At 39.9% G+C, this 27,411-nt stretch overlaps 1 protein-coding gene across 2 annotated transcripts; it reads right to left on the bottom strand.

Annotated features, from left to right (window-relative positions):
* Window positions 1-1,399: 1,399 nt before the first annotated feature.
* On the bottom strand, window positions 1,400-18,091 carry Rab9b (RAB9B, member RAS oncogene family). Of its 2 annotated transcripts, none has more exons than XM_048457958.3 (3): window positions 18,037-18,091; window positions 5,894-5,962; window positions 1,400-4,845 (listed from the first exon to the last, which is right to left on the bottom strand). In XM_048457958.3, the coding sequence occupies exon 3, from the start codon at window positions 4,801-4,803 to the stop codon at window positions 4,198-4,200; it is 606 nt and encodes a 201-aa protein (XP_048313915.1). In that variant the 5' UTR covers window positions 4,804-4,845; window positions 5,894-5,962; window positions 18,037-18,091; the 3' UTR covers window positions 1,400-4,197. The 2 variants fall into 2 exon arrangements, with proteins under 2 accessions (XP_048313915.1, XP_048313905.1); XM_048457948.3 differs by lacking the exon at window positions 18,037-18,091 and adding an exon at window positions 11,351-11,525.
* Window positions 18,092-27,411: the final 9,320 nt, after the last annotated feature.

Below are 27,411 nucleotides of genomic sequence, written 5' to 3'. Positions count from 1 at the left end.
CCCACACCAAAAGAGTAGGTTAAACAGTAAAGGCTCCTCCATTGGTGTGAAAAGCTAGGATAATTAAAGATATTTGCTTGGAGGAGGGGAACATTAGTGACTACTCCCAAATATACAGATTTTAATATGTCTGCTGTGATCCTAATGTTTATGCTCACTCACCCCTAATTCATGTTGAAATCCTAACTTGCCAGATGATAGTATCAGGCAGTAGGGACTTGGTGAGGTGATTAGGCTGTGAGGACATTAACTCCATGAATAGGACCAGTGTTTTGATTAAAACGAGACCCCTTCTGCGCGCCCCACAATGAGAAGATGCCATTTGTAAATGAGAAATTTGCAAATTGCCAGACACAGAATCTGCCAGTATCTTGATCTTAAACTCGCCAGCCTTCAGAACCGTGAGAAACAAAATTCTGTTGCTTGTAATCCGCTGGCCTTATGGCATTTTGTTGTGTGTGATAGCAGTGCATCACGGTTTATCTTCCCTGAAATCAAGTATAAGAAAAACCACTCTGTGTCAAATCCTGTCTCTCTCTCCATAGCAAGGAAAAAAAGATATGAGATGACTATCTAGATTGGCGACATTGAAAAAATATTGTTGCAGGATTTCCTTAAGTAATTAAAATTAAACAGATATGCCAATCTCAAGTTTCATCATGAAATTATTCAAACAGATGCCTCGATTTCCCAAAGTGTTTTTAATATTCAATTTTAGAATAGAACAGAAATCATATCTTGTATACCCTCCATCTTTCTGGATAAATTTCAGCTATTGTCCCCAAAATGAGACATATTCATATTATGGCTTAAGATATCAAGAGGAGATTTCTCTTGTAAGCAATGATTGACCTGAGTTAGAAAGTTGTCCTCGATCTCTGCACACCTACTATGGTGTGCGCACGCATGCATGTGTATAAACAAATAAATGCAATCAAAAAAAAATCACTGTTATATGTGTTCTAGCCATTTGATGCTTAGCGTAACATTAATGGCCCAAAGTGTGGTGGTCAAGAGAATGGAACATTTTTGTATAAAAAACTATCTTTTGTGTTCTGATCTGTTTCGTCTACATTTTCATTTTTTTTAATGTCTAGGCCAATTATCAGCCAAGAAAATAAAGACGATGTGAATATTCTGTTTATGTTTTATAATAGTTTAACATTTAAAATTATGATTAAAAACCAAGTAGATTAAGAGCCATATTCTTAAGGAATCTCCTATCTTTTGAGTTTGTTTCTCTATCACTATTGCATGATAAATAGGGAGAGCCACTTGGAGTATCACATAAAAAATGATGCAGAGACCACATCAGGTACCATCTGAGAGAGGGGCTTGGCTGACAGGTATAACTGCTATACTGAAAAGGAGAGAAATAAAAACCCTACATGCATTGTGTTTTGGTTATTCAAAATGCACTTTTTATTCACTTTGACACAGATGAGTTTTTAAACAACTGGAACAAAATATCTTATACACATTTTGAGATGTTTAGCAGCACCTGCAACAAGAGGAGTGTGGAATACCTCAGGGTAAAGTAGAGATGGCTGAGGCAGGTACAGACACCTGAAATTCACCAATCCACTGAAGACATGGAACCTGAGGCCCCCGGAAAGCCAATATGTGACAAGAAACTAAATAAATATTTTGTATGGAGTTTTAATGGACTATTGAAAAAACAGTATGCTTCCAATTACAAGTACATTATTCCCAAAGTCTAGTGTTCATTAAAAAACACCTATTGAAAATATTCCACTGCACATTCTACATACAAAGTCAATTTCAAAACGCATATGCACAGTTCCTGGTACTGCAGATGCCAGCTTCTGGTGGTTTTAATCTTACCCAAACTACATGTCAGTACCCACTGAGTGTTACTCATCAAAATGCCACTGTTTTGTCCCTTACTGCTAAGTGCTTGATATTGTGATGTAACTTGGTAGCGAAAAATTAAAGGTGTATGTATGGCTACGAAGAAAGGGGCTTCAGCTTACCTGCCAATCAAATTAACACTTGCCTCAATGGACAGGATGCCTATGAATTGAATCCCCACGTACTTTTATTTTTACTCAAATGACCACATGCCACTCTACAGAGACAAATAGTTTTAATGAGCTGACGGAGATCTTCATGAAGGCCTGAGATCTACAAATAGAAACTAGTATAAGCAGAGTGCAAGTAGAAAGAGAAGGCCCCAGGTCTCATGCACTTAAAGACAATTACCATTTGTTAGTTCCGACATACAGAGTTTCACCCTAACATGATTGTTGCAAAATGACTGGAGAACATTGAAACCAGTGTGGCTGGCTATAGGCATAGGCAGGATAGGGACCAATATTTAAGAGTTGTGGGGGTCCCAGCTCTGGCTTTGACTTCTGGCATCTAAATTAATTGGACAATAGGGTCAGGACTATACAATATTGGAAATACTGAGTAAGTCTGGGTTGAAATACTGTCCTCCTCTTGTCTATGTGGCCAAAAAGTACCAGAGTTCTTAAAGCACATAAGGTCCCACATGTAAGGCTGATTCCGTGTGTGGCTACAATGGAGAATTCTGGGCTGTATTCCTGTGAATGCTCCCACCCCATCCCGGGCCTGAATCTTTTTTGAGGGGGGCCTTATCTAACTGTCCCTCTCTACAGTGGGTCACAATTTTTATCATACGTGTTTTAAAGCACAGATTAAAAATCTATGCAGATCAACCCAGAAAAACCAGATGGCACACTCATAATACATTAATATATATTAATTATATAATAATATAATTGGCAGTCGTGGTATTCAAAAATTGTCAAACCATTCTTTGACCATTGTGTCTTTGGAATATTTCTATTAGTGGTTGTTGTTAAAGGCTAATCCCAGAATGGCTTGAGGATTTTTATGGTCCTCTCTAGTGTTAACTATTGTTTTCAGATAAATCCAAGCAGACCATGGCACTGACATAGTTTGTAAGTTCAGAACTTAAACCTGAAGGAACCTTCTACCAAACATGTAGCCAGTACAGAAATTCTTTCTACAGTATTTTAACAGGTGGTCATCCAGTGACTACTTTTCCTGGGAGGGAGGTCACTATTAAGGCAGTCTATTTCACGTTTGAAGAAATCTAATAATGAGAAATTCATTCTAACACAAAGTTTATAAACCTCTGTTCTTTTGCCAGTTTTAATGTCCGACTTTGGCCAGCTGAACAGTCTGGTGAGACATCAGATCCTTCCCCTACAACGCACAACTGAGCGAAGGAAGCTGTGAGAAAAGCCCATTACTCTCCAATCTTTTCTGGAGCCTTCATGAGCCCGCATGGTGAACCATAGGATCGTCTAAATTGTTGGCAGAGAGCACTGCACCCAAAGTCACATACTAAGCAGCATCACTAAATTGATAAGCTGTCAAGGAAGCAACATGTCTATGCAGTAGCAGCAGCAGACTTATGAAGGAAAAGCAGGCCAACCAAGTATTTGCAGAGGGGGTTGGCATAGTTAAGCGTAATCCATTCACTAGTGTCCTGTGACTCAAACACATGGATTAGAACCAAACTCCAGTGTCATTAGCGCAATGCTTACTGAGATGATTTTGTTTAGGTTCATATGAGAATAAACCGTACATAAGGATTTGAATATGTCAGTGTGTATTTTTATACATCTACATTTCTAATCATCACCACCTTCTTCTAATTCATGCTTAGAAATCATCACTTCCATTGTTATTTTTGCTGCAATACAGCTCAGAATCTTATTTTTCCCTTTGGTAGAAATGTCATAAATTGCTTGGCAAGAGTCTGGTGGCGGCATCTGCTAGCTACTTAATGGAACACTTTAAGCTCTTTCACTCCTTCATGCGGCTGGGTTCTAGGTTTAAACTGTGATTTAAAAACACTTAAATCTCTCAGGACTAAAATTTTCAGAAATGTCCTGAGACACACAAGAAGGGGAAAATAGCAGAAATCACGCATAATACACTTGGCTCAATAAAGCTTTTTTTTTTTTAAATCTGCTCTACAATTTCAATTTGAAAGGTTCTGTTTCAAAAGTAGAACCTTATCTTTTACCCTCACACGCACGCATATGCTTGTGTGTGTGTGTGTGTGTGTGTGTGTGTGTGTGTGTGTGTATGTGTGTGTGAATACCACCAGAGGGCACAGTAGTTCTTACACTACAGACTAACCAACTTAGTGCACACTTTTGAACAGAGTCCCTACATCTAACAGCATGAAGAACTTGCTTTGGAGCCACTGTTCAAATCAATGGTGTGGCCTAACATGCAATGTTCCAGCTGTTCCTCTACAGCTAAAACCTGCCTAACAGCTTCTTCAAAGGCCACTGTCACATTGGTATCATCTTTGGCACTTGTTTCTAGATAAGGGTAATTTCCATTCTCCATGCACCAGGCTTTTGCCTCCTCAGTTGTCACTTGCCTATCCTCTTTGTCTACCTTGTTACCCAGAACCACAAAGGGGAAATGTTCCGGGTCCTTCACATCCGCATAGTAAATGAATTCTTTTTGCCAGTTACCAAGGTTCTCGAAACTCTGCCGGTCATCCACACTGAACGTCAGGAGGCAGCAGTCTGCTCCCCGGTAGAATGGTGTTCTAAGGCTCTTGAAACGCTCCTGCCCTGCAGTGTCCCAGATCTGAAGTGTCACAAAGCGTCCATCTACCTCCAGATCTCGATTTAAGAACTCTACCCCAATGGTGTGAAAAGCCTGGGAGTCGAACTTGTTGGTCACATAACGGTTCATAAGCGAGCTTTTCCCAACTCCACCATCACCCAAGAGGATGACCTTTAGGAGAAGGGATTTCCCACTCATTGTTGCAGCACCAAACAGGGAGAAGTTTGCAAACAAAAGAACCTGAAAATATACAAAAGGGTAGGAAGGAAAGGAGTTAAACCCGAGACAAATCAACTTCATAGAAAATTTCCCTGAATTATAAGGACTCTGATAATGATCTTACATGATCATTACTAAATTTAAGAAAAGGGAAAGGAAGAAGACTCTGTTGATAAAATAGGGAAACCTGATCTTGTTTTTCTGAGGCTTCTTACCTGGACAAGGAATGGCTGAAGGCCATAAGTAAGCCAACTAATAGGTGGCTTAGGTCTGACACTATGCTAGGGGAGAGGACCTAGAACAGGTGTGCCACTCAACCACGTGAGCATATTAGCTTCCGGTTTGGACGGTTCTTAACAAGATACAAATATGAAACTTATTTGAGGTTTAATGCTTGCTTCTGAGAGACCTAACTGTTACTGGAAGGTATATAAGCTGTATTCTTGATTCTGTCAGTCAAGATCTGGGTAGCAATTAGACTGGACCCAAGAATATGAAAAAGAGAAAAAATTCAACTTTCTCTAAGTATTTCCTCCCATTTACTTGCATTGAGATGGATACTCTAATAAGAAATAGATCTTTCATATTTTTTTCTTCATGGTACAATGACACTTAAGTTTATGACAGTTGACAAATATCAATGTCACAGGTATTATCCAAAAGAGGATCTTATATGAAAAGTTATAAGAAAAATCTAAAGCACCAATAATCATGTAGTAATTTTACCTATATAAAATACTTATACATGGGCAACTTAAAATACATGTTAAAATAAAATATTCTGTTAGGTACTGTCACATTGAGTCTATGCTGGAAACTCAACAATGCTGATATTAATTGGGTAAGGTAATATTTCTTATGCAAGAGCCTCAAAAGAAGGAAACCTAAATACTGATCAAAGAAGTGCATGCAAAAGAGATTCTAACAGCGCATACATTTAAAAGATCATTTGAAACCATAACAGTCCTTAACATTATTTTGGAATTATATTTAAAATTATAAATAGTCACTTTAACAGAAGAAAATGTAAACTATCAAAACTCACAGCATGATCTCATGAAATACTTACCCAGCTGGGTTTTCACAATTTCAGCCTTCTCCTTTGTCCCTCTTGTTGATTTATTCTTTTATTAGGGTTCTAAAATCAGAATGGGGAGCACATTTTTAATAATCTATAATGAAATGAAAATGAGTCTCTAGGAAAAACATATATTCAATTCAGGGAGAAATCCCATAGCAATCTCAAGTAACCTGTAGGGAATCCTCACAAACACACTTAAAATTCACAATTGTACAGGTGCTTACTGTGATCGTCATCTACATCTGTAACTTCAATTTACCCTAATCTGACTGTACTCAGTGTGATTTAAAAATAAACTGTTTTGTGTTGTCTTTTGGCCGAATGCTCTATTCAATGCAAAAGTAAATAAAAGCAAATAGGTCATATTCCAAGAAGTAAAATTTGGTAGAGTGACAGCAGAGAAGTTTAAGATAAATGAGAGGCAACTTTCCTTCCCTTTATACCTACCAATAGTCCCACTTCAAAAACCACCAGGGCACCCACCCGTCTGCCTTGAGGCAGCCTGCAACTGATTCTCATGATCAGAGAAGAAACCACTAATATGTTTATGGACTTATAGTATACTTTCTTAGCTAATTATTTTATTCATTAGTTGATGGTATCGGTCTTGAAACCAAGGTTTTGCTTGGTTGGTTTTGTGACACGTTCTCTCTATGAAGCCCAAGGTGGTCTGGAGCACACGATATAGCTTGAGATGGCCTGATTCTTCTGCCTCAATCCTCCTGAGTGATGAGGTTACAGGTATTCACCATCATGCCTTACTTGAACACAGGTTTTAATATTTAGCTGTCCTTACTACAAACACATTTGCTTAATATTAATAGTTAATTTGGCATATATTAATGAAGCAAAAACTAAAATAGTGGTCCAAAAAGACAAACAATTCCTATGCTTGTTAAGTATGTTTGTTGAGGAATAAAGAAGCTGTTTAAAAAACAGTTCAGTCGTTTAATTATTTGTTGACTATCTAAATCAGTAGCTAAAATGTAAGTCACATCTAAGTTGCTAAGCTTTATTCTCCTTCCTAGGCTAAATCTACTCTACAGAATCTTAAATTTTCTACCATTTCTGTTTGCTTGATTTTTGTCCATACTCTTCTGCTTTCAAATTTCTGTCTTTGGAACTCAAGTGACAAATATTTCTTGAAATGATGGTGAACCAGATTTGTTAGCACAGTTTTTTATTCTCCTTTTTGTTTGGCTTTGCTTTTGATATGCTGGAGAGGGACACAGGACCTCAGAGGAAAGTCCTCTACCACTGGGCTATGCTAACACTTCATACTTTATTTTTAATGCTCGCCTACAATATAATTTTACAGTTCAAAACTCTTCAACTCTCATTTTTAAAAGCAACATAAGGAATTACAAATTTGCATAAACTATATATGACTGTTATAAATGGTAGATACCAAATAAATTTCCTGAAGTATCTAGAAAACAGATGTTAGCACCATTATAACTCACTAACCCACTTTCCCAACTGTGGATAAACTCTTTAGATAGGCCAAAACCACAGTGAATATGGAAACTAAAGGCCCAACTCCAGAAATAATGATCAGTATTAATGACAATCTGAGAATTCTCTAGTTCGTAATGTGCACACATGGTTCTAGGTACATAAACTACATGGTATGGGGAAAAGAGGCAAAATAGGGTCCTCCTTGCTGCTATACCATTCCTTTGTTTGATGGAGATATTAGTTCCTCCTTGTTCTTTAACGTGTAACAATGCCTGGTGAACACCTGCACGGTGCATAGAGTCTCAGTGTTGAAGGGATCTTCAGGATCTTCTGGAATAGCCCTTCTACTGATGTTTGAGAAATAACTGAGTACCTACCATGTGCTGTAGCATTACCTAGGTGATATTCTACACCAGTGATTGTCAGCCTTCCTAATGCTGCAACCTTTTAATATAGTTCCTCACGTTGGGGTGACCCTTCCATCGCCCAATTATTTTGTTGCTACTTCATAACTGTAATTTTGCTACTCTTTGAATCGTAATGCAAATACCTGATATATGCTATATGACCCCCTGAAAGGGTCATTCAACCCCCAAAGGGGTTACAACCCAGAGGTTAAACTGCTGCTCCACAGCTCCACATCCCCCCCATTTCCAATGCCCATTTATTTGCTAAAGATAGAAAGATACACAGTTAAGGCTGGTCTTCTTGCCTTTAGTCACGATATCCTGCTGACTTGGCTTAACATTCCCAGTCCTCTACTTCTAACTCCATGTTAAAAATTAGAATCCTACTGTGTTGCCCAGGCTGGCGTCAGGATCGCGGTCTTAGACAATTTTTTTTTCTTCCCTCCCATGATTCACTACAGGCATTCGCCACTGCACATGGCTGTGGTGCCATTTGGCAGTATCTTCCCCCATCTACGTTATGACAGTCTTTCAGATCTTCTGTCCCTGTCTCTGGTTTCTCCTCACCCAATTACTTTGTAAAGTTTTAGCACTTGAACTCCCAACAGATGTAGATAAGTTTGGAAATGTTTAAGGCAAAGACTTGCCCGTGAGGAATTTGCAAATAAACGCGTAAGCTTCAGTTTCACAGTAGGGACTAAAGATGGAACTCAGTGGTAGGAACTGTTGTCTGACATGTATGAGGCGCTGCTTGGATCCTCTAGATCCACTAGAGAAAGAGAGTTGGATAACTACCGCTCAAAGCAATTAATAATATATTTTCAAATAATCTGGAGAGGGTGTACCTCAATTGGTAGAATATTTGAATGCACTGAGTTTGACCCTCAGCACCATATAAAACCAGGCATGGTGACAGATATGTATAACTATAGCGCTCAGGAAGTGGATGCAGGAAGATCAGAAGCTCAAGCTCATACTCAGCTACAAGAGTTCAAGTCCATTCAGGGACAATAGGACTTGCGGAGAGGAGTGAATGCTTGACAGGTATAGAAAAGAGATAAGGGAGTGCTGGATGTGAGAAAAATCAGAATGCATTCTATTTCTGTATAAATAGTCAATGATCAAATTTAATAAAAATTATTTGGGCATTTTGAAAAGGAAAATAAAATATTTTCCACTAGTCCTTTATAGTAAAAAAAAAAACAGAATATGAAAGTCCCCAGCACACAGAAATGGTTAATATTAAAGGAAATGGAAGTAATTATTACCCTTCAATCATTATATATTATATATTTGTATCAAATGATAGTATTATGCCCCACAAATAGTCCACCTTTTATGTCTCAATAAAACAACTTATTATTTGAAGTTGATATTATCACACTGCTTGATGTTGTTAACGGACTTCTTTAAAAAAAATGCCTTTCCTTCACAACTGATTTAAAAGTTCTCTGCTTGTGTGTATTTTTGAAGCCTCTTCAGTATGTGGTTCCAGAATCCATCATAGAAATAAGCAATAAGTATTTATGATTTAACATATTAGGTAGGTACCCAGAACTAATGCCTTGGAATTTATGACAACAATCTACCCACGATCCTGTAAGACGTGCAAAAGTTATCACATACATTGTAACTAAAAATACAAATTATGAATTTATCTGGATTCCCTTCTAGACAGGACTTAACAGACATTCCACCTGTTGAAAGTCCATTTCCCTATTGCTACACTCACATCTTAAAATCTATATTTCCCACAATATCTCTATTCCTACCAAAACCAAGGGGAGAATAATGATACCCACTTTGTTTTCAGTGGATGCTGCCATCCCTGTTATTACGTTTGAAGGTGAGGATGGTAAATGTTAGTGCATATTCAAATTGAAAAGAGCTATGACAGTATAAAAATCAATGAAATCAAATCCCCTCCCCCAGGAGAAGCCAAATTTGGCCAAACACAGAAAGAAGAAAGCCTTAAGCAGAGAGAAGACTTCCTGATAATCACAAATATATCTAATGTGAAGGTGAAATTCAGTGTGGTTCCCATATTATGCTAGATCTGAACTGAATATTCATTTTTCCTTTCTTTTTTATTTTTTTTAATCCCTGGGAATCAAACCTAGGGCACTGTGCCTTAAACACTAATCTACACCTCCAGTCCTTGGACCGTAATATTAATTCTAATTTTGGTTCCATTCAGAGAAATAGCTGGCTTTGACTCAAATGTTGTCTTGGATAACAAGATGAATCAGGAATTCATATAACCAATATTCTTAGCTCCCTATTCTTCAGTGCAGTTGAGACCTTTTGAATCAGCTATGTTTGCACCCACACAGGCTTCTTAAAATTACGGTATTTAGTTGGGGGTGCTTGAGATTGGGAGCAGAGAGAATAAAACAAAGAAAGGTTGAACCTTTTAAAATAACGTATTTTATTATGATGACGGCAGCGCCAGCTCAGTTTCCATGGGGTAGAAAGATGCTCACAATCAGTAGCGCAGGTTGTTTAGGAGCAAGTCTTGACAGGGGTGTGTACTGCAGGGCTTGGTGGGGGAAGAAGGGGGGCAGACAATGGATGACAGTGGTCTGCACGGAGGAGGGAACATGCTTGGAGCTATGAGGAAAGCCCATCTTGTGGCGACATGCTGATTAGGGCTTTCAGTTGGCTGTTGAATCCTGAAATATTATTCAGAAATATTGCACCAGAGAAATGGGTGTGGCTTTTTTCAATGTATGTGAAAATCAACACAAGAAAGAAATGATTGATCTTTGAGACCCTCTAATTTAAATGGTGTAGGTTGGTGGCTTCCCATGCAACCTGATGCTGGACAGGGGGTTGTTTTGCGGCGGGGAAGCCCTGTGACGCACTCAATTTACTTTGCAGAGTTCAGTTATCAGCTACACCCATGCTAGAAAGTCTAGATGCCATAGCTGTCATGCCACGGAAATGCTATTCCTAACTTTATGCTGGCATTTATATCATATATGCAGCCAAGTGTTCAATGTGGAAATGCATGTCTAATCTTTCATTCCTCATAACAGTTCTGGGCCAATAAGCCCAAAGACATACTTGATAGGAACTTGGCACTGTCCCCAGGCCACGTCTTCCTTAATAGGCTGCCTAGAAGTAAAGGTTTTCAGGACACTAATAAAACGTCCTTAGGAGACCAGGAATGCTGGCATAGCCACAACGGGAACACTGCTTCAGTATTGGGAACTTAGAAAGTGAAACGTCACGCATAGTCCCAACTACCTCAGACCCAGGTCCTCTCACCTCATCCTCAGCTCCTAGAGCCAGGCGACTGTGGCGCATGCGCAGTGAACCACACCCGCTCCCCACGGAGCCCTGCGCCTCTCTGCCCCGCTCTGGCAGCCACTCCAGATTACTCAGCAACGCCCCCCTCCACCATCACCTACCTCCGACTACAACCTCGGCAGCTTCTAGGCCCCTTGACTGAGGGGCTAGTGGCCCCGGCGATGACCTAAGTTGCCCTTTCTCCCTCTTCCCACAGGCCCCCCACCTCCTGGCCTCCCGGGTCCAGCAGCCCTCGCCCCCTCTTCCTGCCCCCGCGCAGACACCTTACCCAACACAATAGGAAGGAGAAAGGACAGGGCTACCGATGCCGGGCAGCTCAGCTCTGCGCGCCTCTAGCCTGGCTCCTCAGCGACCGGGTCACAGCTCGCGCTGTCGCCTCGTCCTCAATGGGGCAGCAAGTGCAGCTTGGACCTCGGTGGCCTGACAGCTGCCGCTCGCTCCCGCCGCTGCCGCCGCGCAGCGTCTTCTCGCGCCCGCGCCCGCCAGGGGAGGGGGCGGGGCCCGCGCCGCCTCCCCGTGCCCCCTTCTTGACGCTGGGGACCCACTGTAGCCGCCTCCCGTCGGCTCTTGTGGAGAGGGTTCCCTGGCTGTCTTGCTCTTCCTTCTCTTCCTTCATGCTCAGTTGTCCAACCCGGATTTCCCTCATCTTTCTTTCCCTCCCAGCTGATTAGAAGCCACGGTGACAATGGACCATCAAATAACTGCTCTCGCGACTTAGCGTCTTTTCTGCCAAGGGCCTAAAGTCTCAGGCAGAGCTAGCTATAGCCTCATTTCCTGCAGTGACTCTTCTATTTACCTCACTTACCAAAGGAACAAATCGTTTGTTTCTTTTGGTATCTGCGTGTTCTATTTTGTTTTCGTGCCAAGAGGTTAGTACATACACCTTGCTTCAAATAGTACAGGAAAACACACCATCACAACACTTTAGTAGGTCCTTCCTGTACCTATTGCTCAAGAAATTCTTAGGACGCTTCAAAAGAAAAGCCTGACATCTGTTACTCAGCCACAGAAAACACATATCCCTTTCCGCCTCCTTATCAATTACTGTTGTAGAGAATCACAGACAGCAGTACTCGAGGTCCCAGGAACTATTACTAGGGTAGAATTCAATGTTCTAAATAAGCCCAGCCACCATATAACCCTTCCTGATTTCCTGTGGTCCTCTGATATCTTTGGCTAGTTTGTGGTTAACCCACCTCTCTTTGGCCTCAAAAAACCAAAGGAAGGCAAAACTATTCAAGTAATTTAGCCTGCATTCCATCTATTTCTCAGTTATATTCATGTTTTGAGCAACACTGCTTTCTGAACACCCATTCGTCCAGAAAGAGTATGGCACTGCCCTCTCCCACCATATGTTCCTCGCACACACCACCTCGCCACCCCTCCTCTCACACACCATCTCTCTATCCCACCGTGTGCTCCTCGCACACACCACCTTTCCATCTATGCCACTGTCTCCCTATCTCTTCACAAGGCACGACAACCAGTCTCATCAAAACTCTGCTTAAATGCCACTTTGAAGAATAGCCTTTCTCCAAAAGCCCATAACGAAGACAGTGCCTCAATTCATCTCTTATAGCCTCTTGTAGCTTGCTGTACTTTTATTTCACATCACAATCATATAATGTGATTTACATGGCTTACAACTGTCTCCTCCACCAAACTATACTGCACTATGGGTTTAGATACTGTGTTTAAGTTCACAACTATATCCCCTTAAAGCGAGATGCATATTACGCACTAAGAAACTATTTATTAAATATGAATGAATGAATGAATGAATGATATATCACCAATAAATGCTGATATTTTAAAATAAATGGATCTAATGCAATCCCATGCATGGTTTAAACCCACCTCACTTCTCACAAAAGCACACTACTCTTGGGATGGAAAAAAGTATATACCATCCTCTAAAATAATTTTTACTGATTCTAATCTTCAAAAAAGAAAATTACTGAAAAAAATACTTCTATAGCTTGTGTATGGTTCATCCTTCAGTGGTTTATGTGTTGAAGTTTGGTCTTCAATTAGGGTGGTGGAACCTTTAAGAGGTAGAGCCTGGTAGAATGTCATTAGATCCCAAGAATGGACCCCTCAGGAATGGATTAATGATGTTCTCACAAAATGAATTTGGTCTCTCAGGAGTGAGCTAAATATTATGGTAGTGAGATACTACAAAGTAAGGGCACACCATGGACTTGTCTCTGATATGTCAGTTTTTGCTTCTTCATCGAGAGATACAGGTGGCATTCCATTTCTCTATAATGGTTGATCAAAACAAGTGTCTTCACAAGTTTCACAGCCTCAGATATTTTGGTATAGGGGTACAAAATGGATTAAGGTCTAAATATGTGTACATATATATTTAATCTGTATATTGTAGTATTTGTAGATATATACTTTATGTTTACTATTGTTATTTTATATATACATTATCAAAGACATACACTAAAAACACTCAAACAGAAATTGTTAAAGAAAAAGTAAATATTTTGATGTTACAATGTTTATTTTCTGAATTATAATGAAATAGTTTTGTGAAGAGCTCTAAATAAATGTCCTTATTAGAGTCTCATCTTCAGACATAATAATGTAGACTCATTTGTTCTTTTCCCAGAAGTGCTGTTTTCTGACAGTTTCTAACAGTCTTTAAGAATCTTTCAAACCTACATATAATTGTTAAAGGCTTTTTTAAAAATTTCTAGCCTTAGATACCTAGTTCTGTAGTCAGGATCTCATGACTGCTAAAGACATTACACCGGTGGAAACCCTAAGGCAGAGCAAGCTCTGATGTTAATCCAGAGGCTCCTAAATACAAATTCTATATTTAAAACATTTATATAGATCTTATAAGAAACAAAGAAGTAAATTTTCTTAACCCTGAACTATGCAAGGAATTTTTAGATATGGTACCAATGATAAGAGATAGCGACTCCTTCAAAATGAAAATAACCTGTAATTAAGGAATGTTAGTACTACTAACATCATGGAAATATATCTTGGACATTAAATTTGCTATGCTTTTGTAAAAAAATAAGACACTGTCAAGGGGCTGGGGTGATAGCTCATCATAAAGGGGATGGTAAGAAAGCATGAGTGGCTAGAATCAGATTCCCAGAACCCATATAAACCCATGCAGGCATAGACCATGGCAGTGTGCATCTGAAACCCCAGCAGTGGAAGTCAGAAACAGGCAGCTCTCTGGACTTCATTGACTAATGCACCCCACCAAACTGTTAACTCCAGGTTTAGTGAGAGGCCCTGTCTCAAGAAGTAGTGTGTAAAGCAATCAAGAAAGATACCTGAGGTCAACCTCTGGCCCTGACACACATATGTGCACACACTCACATGAACAGAGAACTGTGCACACACAAACAGACACACACAATAATAATAATAAATAATAATAATAATAATAATAATTCTTTTAAAGTTTACTTTTTTCTTTTCTTTTTATTTTTTTTAAATAAACTATCTTTTTTCATTTTACATACCAATCCCAGTTCCCACTCCCTCTCCTCCTCCCACCCCACCCCCATCCAATCCTCAGAGAGGATAAGGCACATTGCATTGCTTTGGGGAATGTCCAAGGCCCTCCCCACTATATCTAGGCTGAACAAGGTATCCATCCAAAGAGAATGGGTACCCAAAAATACAAGTACAAGCAGCAGGGGAAAATCCTAGTGCCCCTGCCAGTGGCCCTGCAGTCTGCTCCAGCCATACAGCTGTCCCCACATTTAGAGGATCTAGTTTGGTCCTATGCTAGTTCATTTCCTATTTGGCTAGAGTGGTGAGCTCTCGTTAGCTCAGGTAGACTGTTTCAGTGTTTCATTGGGTATCCCCCTCATAGTCTTGACCTCTTTGCTCATATTCTCACTATTCCTACTCTTCAACTGGACTTGGGAGCTCAGCCCAGTGCTCCACTGTGGGTCTCTGCCTCTGTTTTCAACAGTTGCTGAATGAAGGTTCTATGGTGACATTTAAGTTAATCATCAGTCTGACTACAGGACAAGGCCAGTTCGGGTACCCTCTCCTCTTTACTTAGGGTCTAGATGGGGTCATCTTTGTGGATTCCTGGGAATTTCTCTAGTGACAGATTTCTTTGTTAGCCTCAAACAAAATATCCCTTTTCTTGCTCTCCATCTCTGTCCTTCCTCCATCTCAACTATCCTGTTCCCTCAAGTTCTCCTCCTCTCTCCCCTTCTCCCCTCCTCCTCTCTTTCCATTCCCCACTCCCATGCTCCTAATTTTGTCAGGATATCTTGTCTATTTCCCCTTCATGGAACCTGTTGAGCATGGTAGCCCATGTTTTTAATCCCAGCATTTGGGAGGCAGGAGCAGATGAACCTCTATGAGTCAGAGGCCAGTCTGGCACGTGTACATAATCCAGGCAAGCCAGAGTTACATAGGGAGGCCATGTCTCAAAACAAATAAACAAAAGAACCCAAGGTTTACCTAAATACATAAATAAAAACAAGTTGGTGAGTTGGGAAGTGGTGGCGCACACCTTTAATCCAGCACTTGGGAGGCAGAGGCAGGTGGAGCTCTGTGGGTTTGAAGCCAGCCTGGTCTACAAGAGCTAGTTCCAGGACAGGCTCCAGGCTCCAAAGCTACAGAGAAACTCTGTCTTGAGAAAACAAAAAAGGAAATAAACTGAGTATACTTTTTCCAAAAGCTGTACAACAAATTAAATTCACAATAAGATACCAAACCACACCTACTAGGACAGCTGTAATTAAAATGTCATGACAGGGCCATGAAGAGGTGGCTTAGTAGAAAAGAACATTTGATGCTCTTCCAGAGGACCTGGGTTCAGTTCCCAGAAGCAAGACAATGGCTCACAAGTGTCTGTAACTACAATTCAAGGGTAGTGAATGGTTTACAAACTGCAATGTATCTCCACATTGGAATATTATTAAGTCACAAAAAGGAATAAAGTGGGGCTAAATGCTATAAATGAGTGAATTTGAAAACATTCTACTAAGTGAAAGAAGCCAGTCATAAAAATTTAATCTTATATTATTCATATGAAGTGCTCACAATAAGGAAATGTACAGAAACAGAAATAGATTATTAATTACATAATACTAAAGAGTAGATTGAGATATTGAAGTTTAATGCTAATGTGTATGAAATTTCTTTTGAAGATAGTTAAAGTCATTGTTATGATGATTGCACAATTCAGAAAGCATTCAAAAACCCATTTAATCGTGTGCTATATTAAAATGTCAACATTATGGTATGTGATTTATAGCTCAATAAAGTTAGACCTAAAATACTAGGATGAGAATAAAAGGATGTGGAAAAGGAATCTTTAGCAAGATCTTTAACAAAAAATAGCAAAATACACCTAAATAATATCCTAGAGACCTCTTTAAACTAAACAACTCTCACGAACTCTGAATACCATTAAAACAATCATAACATTCTAAGAGATCAATCAACCTATGCTAAAGTTATTTCCTTTCCCAGAGTATCAACGTCCTCATTTGAATAAAACTTAAAAACTTTGATGTACTACCAGGGAAATTTGAGTACTGGGCTATGTATTTTATGCTATTAATAACTGTCAATTTTCTTTCACTTATCATAAAGATATTGTGGTGATACTTTAGAAAGAATATTCAACCCTTAAAGGCCTTACTGAAGTACATATGGATTATGAGATATGACTGACATCTTATATTTATTTAAAATAATGTGGAGGTGAAATGGGAGACTGGACATGAGTTTAAGCGGCATGATGGCCAGACATACCAACTTACTCTGTAGTCTTCTCTTTTGTATGTTTAAAAAGAAAAAAAGAAATATTTCTTTTTTTGACCCATTCTACACTTCTATAATACTTCATATATTTCTTTCTCTAGTACTTTGATTCTCTAGTACTTTAATGTCTAAAAGATGGACATAAGAATCCAAGTCTCATAAAAATGTATTTTTTTCTCTCTAAGAGGATAAATTAGGCACAAACATAGTGAGATTGGTTAATATACTTCAATTTCCTTCAGGGTTTTTGAAGTCTGAGAAATGAGCTACAATATCTATATCTTGCCCTTCGCTGCAGGTCCTCTAACCTTTGAAGTTCTACTAAAGTAGAAAACTCACTTTTACCTCATCTCTTTGGAACTCCCTTCATAAATTGCTACTCTTGATATGCATGTTAAGGGCTATCTAATCTAGTGATTCCTAAACTAATTGTATATCAAATTACATAGAAGACTTAACAAAACTACAAATTCTTAACCTGGCACCTTGAGATCTCTGTAGTGGTGCTCAGAGGTCTATATTTTCAATAAATTCTCTGGATAATTCTAATATAGCCCATGTACATGCATTTAGTAACTAGGGACTCGATGTCTCCTCTTGGCTATTTTGAGAATCCCCTCTAACAATTCCTGGAGTCATGGATATTAAGCTTCTCAATAATGACTTCACAAGAAGCCCATTCTAGAACATGTACTTTACCAGAAAGTTATTCTTATGAAACAATGAAGTCTGGAACCTCTTAACACCCACACATTTTGGTACTAGTTCTGACCTTAGAGATTGCAGTTAGATTTCGTTTCATTGAACTTTCTCTTAAGAGAGCACAAGTTTTCCTTGGAGGGTAGTAAGAAGCTATTAGAAAATAGATTGCTTTCAGCAAGTATGAAGTTTAAGGGAAAAAATATTCAAAACACACACAGTATTCAGTAGCACTGTTCATGAAGTCATTGTACTTCACCAGAACATTCCTCTTCTATAAAATATGTGATGTATGGTTGTAACATGAGGGCTGGCTTGTTGGGGTTTCTGTCCTGCCTGGTACCCCACAACCGGCAAATACCAAAGAAAATCACAGAGTCTACATTAGGTTATAAACTGATTGGCCCTTAGCTCAGGCTACTTATTAACTCTTATAGCTTATATTAACCCATTATTCTGATCTATGTTAGTCATATGGCTTGGTACCTTTTCCAGCTGTCAGCTCACATATTGCTTCTTCGGTGGTCTGAGTAGGAATGGTGGAGGGAGCATCTGCTTCCCAGAATTCTCCTGTTCTCATTGAAACATCTACTTCCTGTCTGGTTTTCCCACCTATACTTCCTGTCTGGCCAATCAGCATTTATTTAAAATATGATTGACAGATTACAGACAATTCTCCCACACCATATGGTATATGGTATATGCTATATGGTATATAATAAATGCTTTATAATATATGATATATGTGGATTGTAAGCATCATTGTGGCTTATTGACTGAGATTCTTCCAGATGTATTCACAGGAGTGCTATCACTGGAACATATAGTAGTTCAAGTTTTGAATTTTAAGGAAACTCCATTCTGATTACCACAGAGGCCACTTAAGTTACATTCTCATCAGCAGTGTACAAGGATCCAAGTCCCCATCCCTATCCTTAGGTGCACTATCTATTGTATCTGGATGGCAGCCCTACTGAACAGTGTGAGATGGAATCTCATGGTAGTTTTAATTTGCGTTTCCATAACGGTTTAGGAGTCTAGAGAGATGGGAAAGGGGGAACTAGAGTGTGTAATGGGGAGAATAAAAGTAAAGCTCGCTGTTTTCTTTTACATGTGAACCTAGATTTAAACACAGCCTTCCCACCCCACCCCCACACAGACACACCATGACAGCTAACATAACTGTGTGGAAGAATGTGGGCAGTTGAAAGGGGAAACAATACAGGGAGATATGACTGCAAGTATTAACAAAGTACATATGCATCTATAAAAAAGCCATAGTGAAAATTATCATTTTGTGTAACAGGAGGAGGGGCTGCTTGTCCTCTCGACTGCCTGGCTAGCTTACACCCGAAATAATTACACAAAAACTGTATTTATTTAAACACTGCCTGGCCCATTTAGCTCTAACTTCTTATTGGCTATTTCTTACATCTTCATTTAACCCATTTTTGTTAACTCTGTGTTTCACCACGAGGTTGTGGCTTACCGGGAAAGATTCAGCATGTCTGACCTGGCAGTTCCATGGTGGCTGTCTGACTCTGCTTTCTTTCTCCCAGAATTCAGTTCTGTCTTCTCCACCTACCTGAGTTCTGCCCTATCAGGCCAAGCAGTTTCTTTATTAATTAACTAATGAAAGCAACACACAAACAAAAGGGCCTCCTACACCAATTTTGTATGCTAACTAAAAGCATGAATTATAAAAAGAAGTCATGTGTACTGAAATACTAACAAATTTTCTTTTAAAGATAGGATTTTTCCCTAATGTGTAAGACAGTATTTCACTTTATTTCTTGTAATAATACTTTAGATTTCTTGTCATATAATTGTTCTAAATGCTGTAAAACAATGTTTATATAAATGTGTAGGTTATATAAATTTTTCATGAAGATTAATGTTTTTTAATATGTGCCAAGTAATGTAAAATATTCATAGCTTGCTAGACTTTTCTTAAAGTATTATTCTCAAAGCCTACAAAAGTTCAGTTTATTTTTCTGGTGATAGAGGTACAGGCATTTAATCTCAGCACTCAGGAAGAAGAGGCAAGAGGATCTCTGTGAGTTTTAGCTCAAGCCTGGCCTACTGAGTGAAATCTGTATCAAAAAATAAAGTCAGTTTATCTTGATAGTAAAGGAGTTAAAATAAGGTTTCTGCTTAGAAATAAAATGTTTTCCCTAAATTTTATATATAACCTGCAAGTTTGTTGACCTAAATAGTATCTTGACAGTTTCAGTTTATTTCCTACTTTAGATCAATTAAAGTTTATTGTCTCCTTCACAATGGGAAAAATACTCTAGTGTCTGTTGTGGGAACAGGAGAAGCAAGGTGGTAGCAATCTGTACACCAATGCAATCCCTTCTCAACATAGTTAGACTTTCACATATCCAGGATGTTATTAAACACTCTTTTTACCTTCTTTTCCATAGATTATGCATCTAGAAATCTTTTTAATCATTATTTATATGTACCTGGTTTTTAGATGGCTTTATTTTATCTTTATAAAATTTTATTTATTGTTGGTGTGTGCATGTGTACATGCGTGCATGAGTGCATGTATGTGTATATGTGTGTGTGTGTGTGCATGTAGGCACATGTGTGCCATGGCATGTGTGTGGGGGGGTCAAAATACAACTTTTAGGAGTGGTTGCTATAATCTCATTTTTCCTATAGGTTTTCAATATAGCTCAGATTTTTATGCGATCATCAGAAACAGAAACATCACAAGAGTACTTTACAAAGCAAGAATCCAATTTAACACAAAGTCTTAAATTTGGAAAGAATGATTAGATAGTATAGGGTAAAAGGGACAACTGGAGCAGGAAACCAACCTATTTCTGAGCACTCTGACTCTGAGCCCAGAACCAGTGAAAGAAACACATCCTGCATCTGAGACATGAGGCAGGGAAATAAACACCTTTAGCCCTGAACTCAGGACCAAAGAAGCATTCCCTGACTCTTCAACTAGTCCCAAAGAAACATACTTTGTCCCTAGAACCAGAGCCAGTGAAAGAAATATGCCCTGGTCCTAAGATTAGAGCCAAAAGGCTAAAAAGGACCAGTGAAAGAAACAAAGTTTGGCCCTGAGAACAGAGCCATCTCTGCTCCTGACCAACTAAACCAACCAATCCCTGAGCAGGGAAAACTGACCAATTCTTCATCTCCCTGGGAAAACTCCACCCCTAAGAAGCCCTATATAAGCCTCTCTGCCTGTCCAGTAGGAGGCTTCCTTTTACCCCTCTGGCAGAGGCAGACACTCTCCTGGACTCTTTCTTCCTTGTATATGGAGACTAACCATTTGTTCCTGGCCACCCAGACCCAAAATAATCACACAGAAAGTGTATTATTACAACACTGCTTAGCCTATCTGCTTATACTTCATATTAGTTAACTCTTATATCTTAAATTAACCCATTTCTCTTAATCTGTGCATCGCCACGTGGTTGTGGCCTACCAGTGTCCAGTGTAGGGCACCTGTCTCCCACAGCAGCTACATGGCTTCTCTTTTACTCCACCTACTCTCTCTTCCTCTATCTGCTTAGAATTCCTGCCTTGCCCTATTCTGCACTTCAATAGGCCTAAAGCAGCTTCTTTCATGGCATTCACAGCATAGAAAAAGGAATCCCACATCACTTCCCAAATAAATACCTTTCTCAAAAGAGTTTCACTGGCTCAGAATAGAAAATACCTGACTGGGACATCCCTTAGGGGACTGAACTGAAAAACCTTTCTGAGATGCCCCCTTATGGGGCTAAGCAAGGGTAAGCAGAACAGAAGAACCTTGCTGGGATGTTCCCTAAAAGAGACTGAGCAAGGATGAGCAGAAAAAATAACAACTTTTCACGAGAGATGGAGGAGATTGCTACATATCTGTAAGGGCTTACCCTTTAGCAGAATGTTAACAAAAGAAGTAATATCTTGGGTCAGAGAAGAAACAGATAGCTTTGCTAGGACATTCCCTTATGGGAACAGAGCAGAGCTCAGCGGTAGCAGCTCTTCAGGAGAGGAGCAGGATTGCTATAACCTGCAGGGAGACCATCCCCCACTGCACCCCAGCTTCTAGATAGCCTGGCTTCCTGACAAGCCAGGACACCTTTCCTCCATAGCTGAACTGCCCTATACAGTTCTACCCTTCCAGTGCTGTCCTATTGCAGCTCTAAGTATAGTCTGGCTTCCTGATAAGTCAGGATATCTTTGCAACTCCAGAGTTGTAATACTCACACTCCCCTAAAGATACTGCTGAAATCATGAGTAATTTCATAGACAAACGCATTTTTTTAAAAAAGACACAAAGTCTACTACAGCAGTGACCTACTTGAAAGATATACTGGAACAAGAGTGGCACAGATGTTATGGGAGTAACCAGCTACTATCAGACTTAATCTAAGACCCGCTCCATGAGACAGGTAATGCTCACTACTGCTAAATTGGTCAAGAGACTGAGGCTAAATATGTCACAGACCTAAGAGAAAACATAATGCAATTATTATTCTACGAAAGGAACTTAGCAATAAACTGACTCCTGATGACATGTCACTATACCCATAGATCAGAGAATTACTCAGATCTCATCAGAGAAGCCTCTTCTTACAGAAGGTAGAAATTAACACAGAGACCCACAACTGGATAATTTATGGAAAGCAAGAGACTTTGGGATACTCAGTCTTAAATGGGAAGTTTTCATCAAAGCCCTCCCATCAAGGTTCAGGAATCTATGCAGAAGAGGAGGCAAAAAGATTATAAGAGCTAGAGGTGCTGGGTATCTCCAAGAAAAAAATGTTTTCCAGACACAGCCAGACTGATGCTCATATGCACTCACAGAGATTGGTAGCACGCTTAAGACCTGCACAAGTTCAAGTCACATGGGGTTTTAATTATACTCAGGGCAGGCCCCCATGCCAAGAAGTAGTTTGGCAACATGACATAAGCTCAATGGTATTTTTTTTTATAGATTTTTTTGTCTCATTTGGTTTGTTTTGACCATTTTTTGTCTTATTGGTCTTTAGCTTGTCTATTTTGATTTCCACATTTGTAGGATTTTATTATTATATGTGTGTTTCTTGTTTTTCATTGTTTGCTTGTTTGATTTTTTTAAAGAGAAAGATGTAAAAAGAACATAAAGTTTCATGAGTAGGAAAATGGAACGGACTTGAGAGGAATTGTGGGAAGGAAATAAACATAAGCAAAGTAGAGCATATAGGTTTTTTTAATCAATAAAGAATGCAAGTTATAAAGCATATAATGTGTCTCCCACAAGTATATTCATCTTCCATAATTATGTATCATTAGCATTCTGGATTAATAGGCTCTATGTCTTTCTGTTTATTTTATAAGGTATCAGAAAGCACAGTAATGGACATGCTAATTACCTGGTATTAGTGCTGGTGATGGCGTCCAAAGTTAGTCCCTATCCATTACTCTCACACTCCACTGCTTCCATAAGACACAGAGCTACAGGCCAGTATGGCAAAATGGTCCAGTGAGTAAGGGTGCTTATTGCCAAACCAGAGGACTTGAGTTCCATCTACCATTCTTTTTCTTCCTTTAGCACTATTTTATTAAATCATAAATGTACAACAGCTTCTTAACTCTACACATGCACTTAAATTTTTAAAAGGAAAAACAGTATTTCTTATTACACCATGATCCTGGCTAATAGCTTTTCAAAACTTTTGAGATAAAATCTTTAAAAAGGTTTCACATGTCACCTGAAGCTTACAAATTTAACATTATCAAAGAAGAAATGCTTCTACACTCTTACAAAGACCACTAGAGAGAAACAACAATTAAAAAGCTAAAAACAACTGTCTCAAAGGCATTTTTTTACAGTCCTTCCTCCACAGTAAGATATAACCCAATTCACAAAATGACTCTCTGCATCTGCTCTGGTGTCTTGTGCCATATTACTGCATATGTATGTATGACTGAGCCATCTACCATTCTTATATAGTAAAAGGGAGAACTGATCTCCAAAATTTGCTCTCTGGTCTCCACAAACACCATGGTACACATACAACACACACACATGCATACACACACACACACACGAACACACATACACACTCACACTTAAACTAATAAATGTAAAAACAAACAATTTTAGCATGCTAGGACAAGTGAGAGGGATTTTTAAATTTTTGTGATGTGCACCGGTGGTTTTTTTTAAGTTGCCAAAGACTTAGAACAATTAAAAGGATCTTTATGAAACAAATCTTCCATTTTTAGTGAGGCTAGCAGGCTGCATAGAATTTGACCGTATTCTACTACCAGAGTCTCTTTCCCTGTGTGGTAGCTTTGAAAATTAATAGGCTTCAATCACAACCCATGCAGAGCTCCTGGGTCAGAAAGCTAAGAATGGGCTTGGGCCTTCTTCAAAGCCTTATTCCTAGAACATAGTTATGTGACTGTCTGGCAATTTCCTGAAAGTCCCTTCTCACAGAGCTTCTTTGTTATTCATCTGACCCTGAGCTTGCTAACAGCCGGATACTCTTCCTCTAGGCCTTCCTGTAAAACAGTAAGTGGCAATTGTATAACATTTCAGCTCCCTGTGGCAATGATAACCATTTTTAAAAAATACATGAAATTGACCACAAAACAGTAACAGGGAAGCTGATGAATCAGAAAAGTCTGGAGGCACCATTGATCATTTCAACAGTCATACAAACAGCAGTTCACAAAAAATCCAAATATACATTCATTGATTTAAAACAACACCCAGTAACCCAGACTCAGAAAGGCAAACAGGGTTTGTACTCAATCATAACTGGATATTAGGAGTAAAGTACAGGATAACCAACCTACCATCCACAGTTCAAGAGAGTTTAGATAACAAGGAGGGACCAAAGAGAGATGCATGGATTTTCCTGGGAAGGGGAAATAGAAGGGATCTCCGTCATAAAGCGAGGGCAGGGGGAATGGAGGGATGGGATCTCCAGGGAACCGGTTGGCAGGCTGGGCCCAGGAGGCAGGTTGTGGGCAGGACAGAGGGGGAGAGTAATGAGAGACATCTTGATAAAGGGGGCCTTTTCAAAGTTATGGAGAAACTTGGTGCTAGGGAAACCCCCAGGAATCCACAAGGATAACCCCAGCTAAGACTCTAATGTCATCAGAGAGACTCTATCCAGTAACTGATGAAAGCAGAGGCAGAGATCCACAGATAACCACTGCACTGAGATCCAGGAATCTTGCTGAAGAAAGGGAGGAGAGATTGTATGAGCCAGGAGGGGTCAAGGTCGTGATGGAGGCAACTCACAGAGACAGCTGACCTGAGTTTGTGGGAGCTCATGGTCTCTGGAGCAAGAGTCAGGGAGCCTCCATGAGACTGACCTAAGCCCTCCACGTGTGTGTGGCAGTTGTGTAGCTTGATCTGTTTGTAAGGCTCCTAGCAGTTCCTGGAGTCTAGCTGGCATTTGGAAACCTATTCCCCAGGCTGGATTGATTACCTTGCCCATCTAGACACCAGGGGAGGTGCTCCATCCTGCTTCAACTTGATGTGCCATGTTTTGTTCTAGCCCACAGGAGGCCTGCTCTTTCTGAATGGAGATGGAGAAGTGGAAGGGGCTGGGGGTAGAGGGGAAGGCGGGATGGGGGAATGGGATGAATGACACCCAGAGGAGAGGAGGAAGGGGAACTGCACTCTGTATGTAAAATAAATGAAAAAAAAATGTTGTTTGTATAAAAAAGAAGACAGGGCTGCACAGAAAGCCCCTGTTTCAAAAATCTAAAAGGTTAACGAATAAATACATACATAAATAAAATAGCTTTTGCCAGAAGAGATGCCCTATCATACCACAAAAGCATTTATTCAACTATGTTCATAGCAGCACTATTTGTAATAGCCAGAACCTGGAAACAACCTAGGTGCCCCTCAATAGAAGAATGGTTAAAAAAGGTGTGGAACATATACACATTAGAGTTTTACTCAGCGGTAAAAAACAATGACATCTTGAATTTTGCATGCAAATGGATGGAAATAGAAAACGCTTTACTGAGTGAGGTAACCCGGACACAAAAAGAGGAATATGGTATGTATTCACTCATAAGTGGATTCTAGCCATAATTAAAGGTATTTGAGCCGATTAGTCGTGATCCGAGAGAAGCTAAATAAGATGAACCTGAAGAAAATCATGTAGTTATCCTCCTGGATATTGGAAGTAGACAAGAGTGCCAGGCAACCTTGTGTGCACGGGGCGGGGTGGGGGGTGGAAGGGGAGAGGGTTAGAGAGAGGGTAGTAGAGGAGGATTGGGGAAAGCTTGGGGGATTGGGATGGGGGGAGGGAGCAAGGATGGATATGGGAGCAGAGAAGTATATATCTCAACTAAGGGAGCCATTTTAGGGTTTACAAGAGACTTAATTCTAGAGGGGTTCCCAGGTCCAAGGAGAGATCCCCAGATTGTTCCCTGGACAGCAGAGGAGAGGGTGCCTGAACTGGCCTTGGCCCATAACCATACTGATGAATATTTTGCATATCACCATAGAACCTTCATCTGGCGATGGATGGAGATAGAGACAGAGACCCACATTGGAACACTGGCCTTAACTCCCTAGGTCCACATGAGAAGCAGATGGAGGGAGAACGTGAGCTAGGAAGGCAAGATCAGAGGGAACCTTCACCTGGCGATGGATGGAGATTGAGACAGAGACCCACATTGAAGCACTGGACTGAGCCCCCAAGGTCCAAATGAGGAGCAGAAGGAGGGAGAACATGAACAAGGAAGTCAGGACCGCGAGGGGTGCGATCACCCACTGATACAAGGGGACTGATCTAATGAGAGTTCACCAAGGCCAGCTGGGCTGGGACTGACCGAGCACATGATCAAACCGGATTCTCTGAATGTGGCCGGATTCTCTGAATGTGGCTGGCATGGGGACTGTCTGAGAAGCCATTGATAATGGCACTGGGACTTGTTTCCTCTGCATGTACTGGCTTTTTGGGATCCTAGTCTGTTTGGATGCTCACCTTCCTAGACCTGGAGGGAGAGGGGAGGAACTTGAACTTCCCACAGGGCAGGAAACACTGACTGCTCTTAGGGTTGGAGAGGGAGGAGGAAAGAGAGTGGGGGGAGTGGAAGGGTATTGGGAGGAGGGGCGGAAGTGGAAACTTTTATAAATTAATAAAAAATAAAATAAAATAAAAAAAGAAGAAAAAAAGAAAAATGAGAAAGTGAGCATAAAAAATTAAATAAATAAACAGAAAAAGAAGAGGAATTTTACTACATAAGGGCATCTACAAAACCCCACAGGAAGCATCATACTTAATAATAAAAACTAGACACGTTCTACCTAAATTCAGTGACAAACTATGAAGGTCCACCGTTGGTACTTAATAGCCCCAGAAATGTCCCTGTCTTCACTTGCCCAGTGCTGATGTTACATGTAAACACCACCATGCTTGACTCTTTGCATCATGCTAAGGATCAAATTCAGATCTTCATATTTGAGTGGCAAATAATTAATCAACTTTTATATATCTTTAGACCAGCCTGTTTTATAGCCAGAAACATATGTATTATACTGTTCTCATGCTTTGCTTTCCTAATATCTCCTCCAAAACTTAAATTGAAGCACCAACAAATCATTCCAATTGTTTTGTGAAAAAATAAATGGAACCCACCTCTGACCTCTGCTATGATCACTCACAGTCATGCTACCTGACTCTTGCTGTCACAGCTTGGGAATTTATCTTTTTGCTTTCACCATTGCTTCTTCCTAAGAGGACAAGGGTTGTTTGGTGTTTTGTTTTGGTGTGTGTGTGTGTGTGTGTGTGTGTGTGTGTGTGTGTGTGCATGTATTTGTGTCCCCGATGATTAAGTAATGTGACTTTACTACTTAGGCTTATTCAGTTGTTTCCTGTCACACTTCAG

The sequence above is a fragment of the Myodes glareolus genome, chromosome X, assembly GCF_982192425.1.
Source record: "Myodes glareolus chromosome X, mMyoGla1.1, whole genome shotgun sequence".
NCBI classification, from domain to species: domain Eukaryota; kingdom Metazoa; phylum Chordata; class Mammalia; order Rodentia; family Cricetidae; genus Myodes; species Myodes glareolus.
Note: the sequence above shows the minus strand (reverse complement) of the source record. Positions and strands in the feature narration are given on the sequence as shown.

Coding starts and splice junctions, on each gene's coding strand:
- Rab9b (XM_048457958.3), bottom strand. CDS start 4,803: ATGAGTGGGAAATCCCTTCTCCTAAAGGTCATCCTCTTGGGTGATGGT.